The sequence below is a fragment of the Bos indicus x Bos taurus genome, chromosome 19, assembly GCF_003369695.1.
Source record: "Bos indicus x Bos taurus breed Angus x Brahman F1 hybrid chromosome 19, Bos_hybrid_MaternalHap_v2.0, whole genome shotgun sequence".
NCBI classification, from domain to species: domain Eukaryota; kingdom Metazoa; phylum Chordata; class Mammalia; order Artiodactyla; family Bovidae; genus Bos; species Bos indicus x Bos taurus.
In genome coordinates, this window is record NC_040094.1 from 50885463 (window position 1) to 50897698 (window position 12236).

Below are 12236 nucleotides of genomic sequence, written 5' to 3' on the forward strand. Positions count from 1 at the left end.
CCTACTGACCACAAGCAACAGCCACTATAAGCTGGGATTCCAGATGTAGAACCTGGAGAAGCTCCTTACACACACAGGCGTCTGTGTCCCTCAGACCTCGGCCTGAGTGCCGGCAGCTACACAGAGCTTTCCAAGAGAAAATAAGCTGTTTTCCCAGAGGTGCTGACAGCAGCGCTGATAACCCGCTCTGGGTCATACAATGGCCCTCCCCATTGGACGGACACGTTTAACTGCTGGGAAATGCGAAGACACCTTGAAACTGCCCCGTAATCAGGAAAAAGCAAAGGCCTGCCTGGCTCCAGGAAGGATGGAGGAGACGGCTAAGTGGCCAAATGGAGCAGATGTGAGGTGGGAGGCCGTGGCCATAGAGGGGTGAGTGGATCTCACAGCCCAAGTTCCCTGCCCTCATGACATGGGAATGTTTACACACCCAGCACATGTCACTGAAGTCTCCAGAAGTAAAGCTGGAGGTAGACCATTAACCAACACATCAGGTGTGAAGAGTGGAGCTTACATTACTTCTCAAGTGTTAACTTCAAAAATACGAAATCTATAATCAAAAAACATATCAAAGGCTTACGAGCTCAATTTAATCTCTCCCTTGGGAAATAATATGAATTCTTATTTGACAGATAAATTACTTCGGCAAACACAAAAACACAAAACCTACCCGTCCCAGTGGCCGACCTTCATGGTGACCAGGTGCTCTATCATGGGTTGCGTGTACTCAGGAAAGCCGGCAATAAACATGCTGGAAAAAACAATGTGCAGAGATGGTGAGAATGTGCAGGAAGAGGCACTCACACACTGCTTCTGCGAACATGAGGCGATAGATATAACCACTTTCAAAAACTGTTTGGCAGTTTCCTATAAATCTTTTAACTTTCCTATAAATCCCCTTTTAAGTATTTATCTAAAAGAAATGAAGATATAAATCCACAAAAAGACTTCTAAATACATAAAGACTTCAAGCAGCTTCATTCATCAGAGCCCCAAAGAGAAAACGCCCTAAATGTCTGTCTATAACAGGACTAACACACAGACGGCAACAGTGGCAGACTCAAGACAGCTCAGCAATAAAGAGGAACGAGCTACACACACGCGCACAGGAAGTGTGACTCTCTGAAACCACTGTGCTGAGAGAAGCCAGGTCCAAGAATCTGTTCTTTCTGATTCCACTTGTGCGACATTCTACAAAAGGCATCAGTGAGCTACGGTGATGGGCAGAGCAGCACCTGGGGCCAAAGAGCTGAGCTCCTCACATGTCAGTGGCAGTGCTGGCCACCAAGTGTGCAGGCTGCCAGCGCTCCCTGAACTGTACACTTCATGTGAGGACAGCTGATGAAGTGTAATTATGCCTTAAAAATGAAAGTTCCATCTGAAAATACCATAGGAGAACTTCTAAAAATAGTTTCCAAGTGGGACACGCCTTTCTAATTATGACTCAAAACCCAGGAGCCAAAAAAAGAAGAAATTGGTACCTTCAAAATACTCAACCAAAGGAGAAAAATGCTGCCGGGAAAAACACACCATAAAACAAAAAAATATCTGCAACTGCTATCACAAACAAGAGACTTCTGTAACATGGAGTATTTCCAAATCAATAATATCATCACCTAGGAGAAAAATCACTCAAGTTTATAGAAAAGATACAGCTCAAACATTCAGTGTCATTCAATGGGAAACAGAAAGAAAAATTTGTCCAAAGTTTTTGGCAAACTGCCAAAATCAGGGTTTTATAGCTACCACTGGAAGGATCTAGAAGCACCCAGAAACTGCTGGGGACAGCATCTTGGCACAGCCTCTGGAGACAGCAAGTGGCACTGCCCAGGAAACTGAAAACGAATATCCGTTGGTTCAGCAGTTCCACTTCTACTAATTCACTCAGATATAACTACACAGGTGAGAATATACACAAGAATATTCACTCCACATCGTTCATAACAGCAGAAGACAGAAGCCAATGGCCAGGAGGGGGAGACCTACAGGTCACACTCCACATAAAGATATGGAAGGCTCTCCAAGACGCAGGACGTCACAGGCAGCAAACGGCGTCCAGGCTCTGCTGTGACGGCACACGCGCAGAGCTGCTCCTTACTACTGACAGCCAACTTGATTACTACAGGCTGACCTCGTCTTATTGTACTCCACAGACACTGCATATTTTACAAATTGAAGATACATGGCAGCCCTGCATTGAACAAATCAGCACCATTTTCCAGCAGCATTTGCTCACTTTGTGTGTGACATTTTGGTAATCTTTGCAACATTTCAAACTTTTTTTTCAATATTATTATATGTGTTATGGTGATCTGTGAACAGTGATGGCTCATGTTACTATGACTTGCTGAAAGCTCAGATGATGGTTAGCAGTGTTTGGCAATAAAGCATTTTTAAATTAAAGCATGTACATTGTTTTTATAGACACCTAACTATTACCCCCTAACAGACTACAGATTTGTGTTAAGATACCTCTCATATGCAGTGGGAAACCAAAAAATTCATGTGACTCACTTTAACGCAATGCTTGCTTTCTTCAGCGGTCTGCCCGGAGCCCACAGTATCCCCGCGGCGTGCCTGTATCTGGCCAATCCTCCATGGGTGAGCACTTGAGTGGCTCCCACCTTGGGCACCGTGTGCCACTGCTCAGCATGGACAAAAGGAAGTCAATACGCCCACAGACATGAGCCAAAGCTCTCTACAAGACACAGGAACTGGGGGTCAACAAGGACCCCCAGGGTAGAACCAGGTGCCTCAGAGGAGAGGGGAGATGCCCTGGTTTTCCCTAAACAACTCCTGCACCTTCTGAATTTTATACCATGCACATGTATTACTTACTCAAAAAAACGCACCTTTATACTTAATGCCTCTAAAACACCAACTGCTTACACATACTGTCTGAACCGGCCACACCACCTACATGCCCCACTGTGGACTTGTCCATCAGCCATGTGTCACACCTGTCCATCACCCATGTGTTACACCTGTCCATCAGCCATGTGTCATCCAAATACAGTGGACGACACAGAAGGCCAAGATGGGGGAACGGGATTTTACCCAAACCCTGTGTGGGCACAGTGCGTGTACACAGGTGAACACGGGTGCCAGGTGGGCATGCCTGTGCTACAAGGCATGAGCTCTGGGAGAGTCAAGTCAGGGAAAAATCTGTGCTCCGGGCATGAGAGGAAGAAAAGCAGAGGCTTCTCCAGCAGCAAGCTGGATTGAGAGCCCCTCTAAAAATGAAGAAATCACTTAAGCGAGAGTCAGACGAACAAAACAGAAAAGTCAGGACAGTCAAAGCTGTCAGAAATGGAGTCAAGATGTGACTCCTGGTCCCACATAGCCTATGGGGCCCTGGCCCCACCCAACAAACAGACCCAACCCAGGCCAGCAACCTGGAGGTCCCAGAGAAGTGGGCAGACAAACCAGCAGCCTCACAGGAAGAACCAGACAGGGGCTGGCCACCTGAATTCTAGTCTGAGCTCAGGCACTAACTAGCAGCTGACCTCGGAGAAGACGCACTGCCGGAGCCACCAGCCCAGGCGGCCCTCAGCACTTACAAGGACTCAGGCACGGAGGCCAAGTGCAAACTGCGAGGGGCATCCACCACAAGGCGAGGACCACAGGGAGGAGAGCCAGGGAGGGTGCGCGACCCACTGGGGGCCAGGAGGCAGGGCGGGGCTGTGACAAAGAGAAAGCATTCCGTCCTGCACTCAGACAAGTGACGGGTGGTCATGGAGGCTCTGCAAGTGTACAGGACAGTGAGAGCGGGGCTACGGTGACAACTGAGCTGACACGCAGAGGGAATTTTTGAGGGTTGTTAGGAAGGAAGGAGTGACAGAACTAGGTCACCAACTGGACATGAGGAACGAGAGAAGGAGAAGCAAAACTGAGCTGATGATGTGGACAGCACCATGTTCACTGAGTTAGGAAGTAAGATGGAAAGTTTACTCTGGGGCTTCCTTAGTTTGAAGCATTTACGGGACAGGAACATGCAAAACCACTAGAAAGCAAAATATGACAAAATCCATCTTTAGAAGGATGCACAGTGCTGTGGTGCCAGCGATATGTTAACGAAGTTTACAACTGCACGAAGACAAAACCAACAAACAGTGCTCACAACTGCTCGTTACGCTACAGCAGAAAATAGCTGGGCAGAGAGAAGCACCGCCCGGACGCGCGCATCCAAAGTCAAGAGCCTCAAACGGCCACCGGCTGGTGAGCAGGGGACAAGCCCGCGCAGGGGACTAGCACTGCAGCACTGAGGGGTGGTGACACACGGTGACAGGACCCACGCACCACGCGCCGGTCCTACACGCGCTAGAAAGGCCAACTCCAGCGACAGAAGGCAACTCAGAGGCCGTCAGGGCCTGGGTTTGAGGGAACTTTCTGGAGTGACAGAAACATTCCCCGTGTTGACTGCAGAGATGATTATGTACCTGCCAAAGCTCACTTTTTAAACTGGTGAATTTTACTGTATGCAAATCAGGAGGAGTGTCCACGTGCGTGCTCAGTATGGTCTGACTCTTTTAGACCCCACTGAATTCTAGGCTCCAGGCTTCTCTGCCCGTGGGATTTCCCAGGCAAAAACACTAGAATGCATCGCCATCTCCTACTCCAGGGATCTTTCAGACCCAGGGACTGAACCCGCCTCCCGTGTCTCCTGCACCAGCAGGCAGACTCTCAGCCACTGGAGGAGGGGCACCCGGAGACGGAGCCAGGTCTCTCGCCATCTGCGCTCTGGTGGCAGAGATCTGTGCCCGCCAACACTGCTCGGAATCTACTCGTTAAACACGAGCGATCTTCTGCGTGTCACCAGTACGTGACAAAGCTGAGTCAAAGGAGAGGCAAGACGGTGTCAGTCTCCCCACCTGATGGTCCTCGTCCGCAATTCTGCGTCAGATTCCCCCATCTCCAGGAGAACCATCCACACACCAGCCCATACATCCGCTCCAGATGTGCCATGAGCCCCTCATGTTTGGTGAAGCTGAACTCCAGACCTTCCCCGAAACCCAAGGCATTGTCTCCCTCACTGGTACCCCCAACACCCCAATTCTCCTGGTGACCCAACTCCTGCACCCTAGCTGTCTCCTGACCATGTCCCCCCACCTCAGGAGGGGCCCTGACCTTCCCCTGACTGTCCCCCACCTCAGGAGGGGCCCTGTCTCCTTGCTTCCAGTTACCAAAACGTAACTACAGTGATATGTTCAAAATGCAGATTTGACCATCAAACCTCATTCCCTGACCTGAGGACAACTCAAGGACCACTGTGGCTCAGAAGCCCCACCCCGCCAGGCCGGGCCCTGCTCTGTGGACTCTTTCCTGCAGGGCTGTCCCCCCAGCCCCACCAGGCTCCTCTGGCATAGGACCCTGGGTGTCAGCCCTGCGTTGGGGCAAGAGGAGAGCTTCCCCAAAGTGCCCCATGGTAATGGGGTGCAGCCACAGCCCCCTGGTCCATGACTGCTGGACCCATCTGCACAAACTGCCTCTTGTCCAGGCGAGTGTGCAGAACCCTCTGTAAAAAAAGACAGACCCCAAGCCAGCCCATCTATGAAAAGCAGACCAACTAAGAGACCTCAGCCACAAGAAAAGCATGCCAAGGCCAAATGTTGCAAGTTTTTAGCCAGGAAACTTGGTCAAAGGTGGGAGATTCTCCATGTATAATACATGTTCAAAGATTAACAATCAAAGAAAACAGAAGTAAAACAGGAAAGAACTGATAAGGCAAAGAAGGCCATTAAATGCTGAGGAAAGGTGGAAAGGATGCTAAAAATACAGAGTCTGTTTGGACAAAGATTGTTTCTGGGAAAGAGGCCAAATGCTACATCTTTTTTTTAAAAAAAATCTGTCCATGCAGGTTGTGGAGAAATGTAGTTTCTGCACGGTACGCACAGCAGGGGTGTTGGGGAATTTATACTTCAGACACATAACGGGTAACAATTTAAAAAGGCACTGGTGTGCTTCCTCTCCCAATTTAAGGCAAATAAGTCACTTCATGAAATCATGCCCATCCTGTACTAGTGTTGCAATGGGTTAATTAACTGGACTCCCTGCCCCACGACTTAGTACGCTTTGATGTGATTTCTGTAAAACTGCAGTTAGGGACGTTAAATATTTATTCCTTGACCTGATTGCTCAAATACCTCTGTTTTACTCATAAAGAAGCTAGAGATAACTTCCACTGGGGAAACACTGCTTCACTGAAACAATAAAGGAACAGTCACTTTCAGTCTGAGGGTTTATTCTGAGAAGCTCCCCAGCGGAGCAGTGGCCACACAGAAAGCAACACACGGTTTTGGCTCCTGGCTGTTCCCTGTAAAAGACCATGCTCTCAACGAAATAGTGGTTTAAGAGAAAAATCACCACCACAGCAGTGCTCCTCAAACCGTTAACACCTCTTTAAAAGGTGAGCACCCCCTTCTCCAGGCCACCCTCGATGTGCTACTGTCCTCCTTTGGATTCTTTCGTATTTTGTGAAGTTTTATGTAAACAGACTCATACACTAGGCACTCTGTCCCATCAATGAGAAAAAAACCTTTTAAAACAGTTTTCAATCTTTTCACACATAAATTTACTTTCAATGGATCTTCCAGGCTCAAGAGACCAAACGGTGGAAACTGATCTGTGATTCAAAGAAAACACTGTATTTTACGATGACTATTAAAACTTACCTTATAACCAGGAAACAGTTAGATCTGTTACCAACAGCAAAGTAGTCAGCTGTGGTCAAAATATCGATCCCATGAGGGAAAGTACCCTAACAAAAAAATGGGGGAAAAAAAAGAAACGAAAATTATTTCAATGAATAAAAAAGGCATTTTCAAAGTTTGATAACCATATGCACATGAGTTAGGCTTATAAACAAACTGAGAAGTGCCGGGGAACGCAGACTTGGTTACTAAACTGACAGCTAAAACTACACGCCTTTACCAAGCTCACCCAAGGACTTTCAAGTCAAGGACTACTGACTGCCTCTCCGAGGCTGGACACTGTGCTAAAATTATTTGAAGCACTTAAATAAAATTTTTTCCTAACAATACTAACATTTCAACTTTGAAATACTCTAAGAGCCGTTTCTCTAAACCACACACCACAGAAAGACATCAGATTTCAGCAGAACTCAAGTTCAGATTTCATTCCACCAGTTCCCCTCCAGCCAGAAGGACCCCAGAACCCCTGAGGGGGGCTGGCACCTGCCTGGGTTGTGAATCCTGGACAGGAGCCCACCCCCACAGCTGGTGGGAGAATGAGCAAGACAAAAACTGGGAGGTCACCTGCGGGGGCCCGATAGCTGACACCCAGGACCAGACTCTGAAACAAGCAGTTGGGGGGGTGTGGTCAGGGACACTGGCCACACCCAGCCACACGTTCCCAGCCTAGGCCCAGGCCCCACCCCAAAGTCTGCAAGTTATTACTGATACCACTCTCTGGTGACAATACTTGAAAATCTGAAAACATGACAATACGTTTTCTAAAAGGACATAAATGACAAACTTGCAACCCAGGAGCGAATGCTGTGCTGTCACTAACCATGAGGGTGTGGGGAGGCCTGGGTCCCTGGCACCCTTCCTCACTCTGAGCAAGCCCTAGGCAGAGGGACCCATAAACCGCTAACCTTCCACACTATCTTTTTGAGGGAGCCCCACACATGAAGAACTGAACTTGAAATCTGACTCTGAATTGTCAGTGGACCTTGGCAATTTTGTCACGGATACGACCTCAGGATCAGAGGTTTGGTTCTCAAGTGAACCTAAAAGTCAATCCATCTCCCTACACAGCTCAGTGCAGAAGAGGGCCCCCCAACACTGCAGGGGCAACCGCGCACCGGGCTGACTCCTGCTGGACCCCAGGCCGCCCACACCAGCTGAGGCCAAGTTAGATAGAGGCCCCTGTGGCTGCAGGAGGCGGCGGCGCCCTCTGCTCCACTGCGCAAGCCTGCCGCCTCCTGGCCAACACTGAGACGCCTCCCAACGCCCCAAGGTCTCCTCGGGCCAGCCACCCTCCAGAGGCTGCTAGCTGCCGAGTGACCAGCTTTCTTTCTTCTAAGTTTTCGGGGTTCCAGGCAGACAGGACTAAGTGACACTCAAGCACACTGGGTCTCAGTCACCTCACAGCAATGGAAGAAAGGCTGAGGCCTTACTAGGTTCCTTCCTCAGAAATGCACCCCCGAAGGATGCGGTGGCACCTCAGCAATCTCAGTTCAAGTTCAAGCTGCGTGATTTGGTTCCCTCTACCTTTGGCAATGACTATGGAATTCAAGTCTTCGATTGAAACCACCTTGGCATCAGTTTAGCTTTAACATTGCATTCAGAACTGGAGAGCTCACCTCAAGGCCCTAACCCCTCCACGTGCAGGGCCACAGTTCACAATACAGGCTACAGGACTCCCAGTTAACCCACCCTCCTCACTGCCCCTTGGCGGTTCTATGGCCTTCAATGGAAGGTGAGCAGGTCGGCTGCCTTCACAGACCTGGTCCAGCCTGAAGCCCCACTGATTCCTTTCCCGGCTCCACCCTAAGGGCTGGGGGACCCCTCCAACACCCGGGCCACATGGATGGAAGCACCTCTACATGCCCAGTACCCCAGGCTTCCAGGAGACCCTGCCACCGTGTACCAAACGCCATCCCTGTGGAAGCGGCAGCATCAGCCCTCTCACCCTGGTCCCTCCCTGTCAGCCCAGGAATGGCGAGTCAACCCAGAGGCCGTGGGCCCAGTGCTGCGAACACAGGCTCCGGTCCAAGAGCAAGGCTGACCGTGCCGTGAGAACCCCGACGGACTCGGGGTCACCCAAGGCAACAGTTCTGCACACACAGTTTCTCCCAGATGTCCAGGCAGGAGTCTCAGAATCCCGTATTCATCCAAGTCTTCCCTCTCAAGGACAACCACCTCTCCCACCTACCCCCTCTCCTGCCCTCCCACCTGCCAAGCAGCCATTCTGCGTGGACTCCCCTCAGTCCTGCAGTCTGAACTGTGCCCCTCAACACCCCAAGGCCCATCACTGCTTGTCCCCAGTATCCTCACACCTGCAACTCACTCACCTCCAGCCCAGACCCCTCTCCTGGAGCCCCTCTCAACAGAGCTCAGCTTGGTATCTCCCCTAAGAAGACCTCTCCCCCATTTGCCACACGTCCAAGGGTGGTCATTGTCACATACAGTATGAATGACTTGGGGATAAATGCCACACTCCCAGCCCAGGCTGACCGGCGGTAAGAGATTCAGCAGGATGCTGCGTCAGGAGGGGCCGTGGGGCGCTGGCGTGAGGAAGCTGGCTCCTTCCACAATGGGGATAGGCAGAGCTCATGTCTCTGCCCCTGCCCAGCCAGGCTCCTCTGCCCAAACCCCTTCTGCGCCCAGGGGCAACTGCTGACATCAGAAGGGTCTCAGCAATGCACGAGGCACGGATTTCTGACGTTTATGAAAATTACACATTCAAGTTTCCTGTAAAACAGCTACTAATTGTTTAAAACTTGTGTCAACACTCACCGAGTTATGAGTAAACCTGTGGCCAGAGTCCCCCTGTGAAGCACTCACTTATTTTAGGTCAAGTCTTTATCCATGTCGGTGGCTCTACTATTTTTACTTCTACATCTACAGGAAGTTTTAGGAATGAAGATATTTAAAAGTAACCATACCTGTCGTCCCACATTCTCCTGGAAAGCAGCCTAAGGAAGAGAAACGCAAACAGAGTGGTGAGTTAGGCGTGCACTCGCTGGCCAGTGGTGATGGACGCGCAGCAAAGCCGGCGCAAAACAAATGAGCCACGACTTTATTTTTTTAAAATAAAGGTCTCATTGTTGGCCACTCAGAGCCTCAGGGGTGGTTTTATCTTTCTCTTTTTACATCCTGGTGTGCTCTCAAACCACAGGCTAAGAATTCAAGTTTATAAAATCTGCTAAGCGGCCGATGCTGACTTTCACACCAAAGCCTGATTCAAGGCCCTAGATATAGAAACAGGAATAAAGGCAAATCTATTAGGTGAACTAAAGGCCCAAAGCCCAAGTCATCTTACTGGGGATCTGTGATGACAGCACATAGCGGGTGACACTGAGTGCCTGGCCTCCCCACGCCGCCTTCCCCAGGACTACAGTGGACACGCTCCACGTCCCGCTCACAGGCCCAGCGCGGGACTGCTCAGAAGGTCCAGACCCTCACTTAGAACGAGGTGTCCTCGGATGGACCTTCTTGTTTGTCGTTTAGTCACTCAGTCGTGTCCGACTCTTTGTGACCCCATGACTGTAGCACACCAGGCTTCCCTGTCCTTCAGGGACCTTCTCGCCACCAGCTATCAATGCACACAGTGCAACCTCATTGCCACGTGCCATCCACCAGACACAGGCCAAAGAGCACAGGTCAGGTGGCCAGTGGCTTCAGGGAGCTCCTGGGAGGCACAAACCTGCTTACAGACACAGGCTGAATGCCTGGAGCGGGAGCATCCTGGGAATGAGGTCATAACCTCCAGGACTTTCATCTCACGCACACCATCACCATCCCCTGGGAGTGCTGGGAGGAACACGCCTAGTCGTGCACAAGGAATCAAGACAACAGAACACAAAGACCCCACATAACGTTTAAATGGGCGCCCAAAACCTCCCGCACGTGACAGAGGAAAGCAAAAACTTGGCTGTCTCCAAGACCAAGCATTCGCCGGCCTCAGGGAGGTACAGCTAGAACCGCCCTTCCCTGAGGGCCCTCAGGCAGCTTTCACACTGGGAGCAGGGAGACCGGACTTTTGCTATGTACCATTTTTCAGCTTTCACAATAAATTCATTAAAGAAAAAAAAAAAAATGAAACCAACGAAAAGGCGATGAAAAAAAGATACAATGTCAATTTATGTAACATGCCTACTATACAGGTGACATCGTTTAAAAGATAAAAAAGTACAAGATTTATAGGAGAAAGCACAAGCCCTAAAATGGTGACACAATTTGGGGGGGAAAAAAAGGAAATTAGAGGACTCACTCTATCCAGTATTAGGGTTACTATGGAGCCGTGGTAACCCAGACAGAAAGACAGACAGACCAATGGGACAGAACAGGGAAAACCTTTAGGATCGAGAGCTAGGCAACGAATTCTCAGATTCTCAGACTTGACACCAGAAACATGATCCATAAAAGAAAACAGTAGTGAGTTGGATCTCATCAAAATTAAGACTCTTGTTGTCGTGAAGACTTGTAAAGAGGATGAACAGAAACCCACAGACTGGTAAGAAGAACACGCAAACCACTTGCCCAAGAAAGGACTCGTATCTGGAATACAGAGACTCCCAAATTCAACAAAAAACAAACAACCCAGTAAAAAAGGGAGGCAAAAGACTTTGTTGGAGCTGAAGGCAGGCCACCCAAGCCACATATTGTTATATGAGTTAAAGTTACTTGACAAATGGCCAGTGGGGGGGATGGTATTTAAAACACCCCAACTCTGAAAGCAAGAATAAATGTCTCATGTGAGGGTACATTCCCCATTTCAGGAAGCAAGAAAGCATCCTCATCACCAGTTACGGAAATAAATCTTGTCACTCCTTCACCAGCCCCTTCTGTTAAATCTTCCCAAATAACCGTTTCTTTGTCCAAAAATGATATATAAACAGCCTGCTTTGGTCACTTCAGGGGGCCCATTTTATGAGACCGCCGTGTGTACGAATTAACTCGTTTTTTCCCCTGTTAATCTGTCTGGTGTCACTTTAATCACTAGACCGACCAAAAGCACACAAGGAGCACTGGTGGTTAAACATCACAAACCAGCATCTCACTGAAGAGGATACAGGTGGTAAATACCACACGAAAAGATGCTCAACATCCCCAGCATCACCATGAGAGAAATGCAAATTAAAGCCATGGTGAGCTATCACCACACAGCTCAGCAAAGTAACTAACACAAAAATAATGACACCACCAAATGCTGACAGATGACGGAGGGCGCGCTTACAGTGGTGCAGCCCCTCTGGGAAACAGCAAGGCCCTTCCGTGCAGATCTAAACGTGCAACTACCATATGCCCCCCAAATCCTACTCTTGGCACTTGTCCCAGAGAAATAGAAATTGTATTCACACGAAAACCTGTACATAAATGGTCACAGCAGCTTAATTCTTAACAGTTCCAAAGCAGAAACAACCCAGAGGCCCAAGAGCAGATGAACAACACAGGCAGCTGTGCACAGCCAGACTGGGAACGCAACTCAGCCAGGGGTGGGCCGGAAGCAGGGGCTGCCACTACTGCCAAGGCCTGGCTGGACTCTGG

The 12236-nt window shown here is 49.4% G+C and overlaps 1 protein-coding gene across 3 annotated transcripts in view; it reads right to left on the reverse strand.

Moving 5' to 3' along the window:
- TBCD (tubulin folding cofactor D) overlaps positions 1-12236 on the reverse strand; it is a 148489-nt gene that overhangs the window by 40510 nt on the left and 95743 nt on the right. For all 3 annotated transcript variants that reach the window (XM_027517757.1, XM_027517756.1, XM_027517758.1), the window contains exons 16-18: positions 9632-9661; positions 6672-6757; positions 671-751 (exon numbers count right to left, since the gene is read on the reverse strand). In XM_027517757.1, coding sequence (XP_027373558.1) covers positions 671-751; positions 6672-6757; positions 9632-9661 — 197 coding nt within the window. The remainder of the gene's footprint in view (positions 1-670; positions 752-6671; positions 6758-9631; positions 9662-12236) is intronic.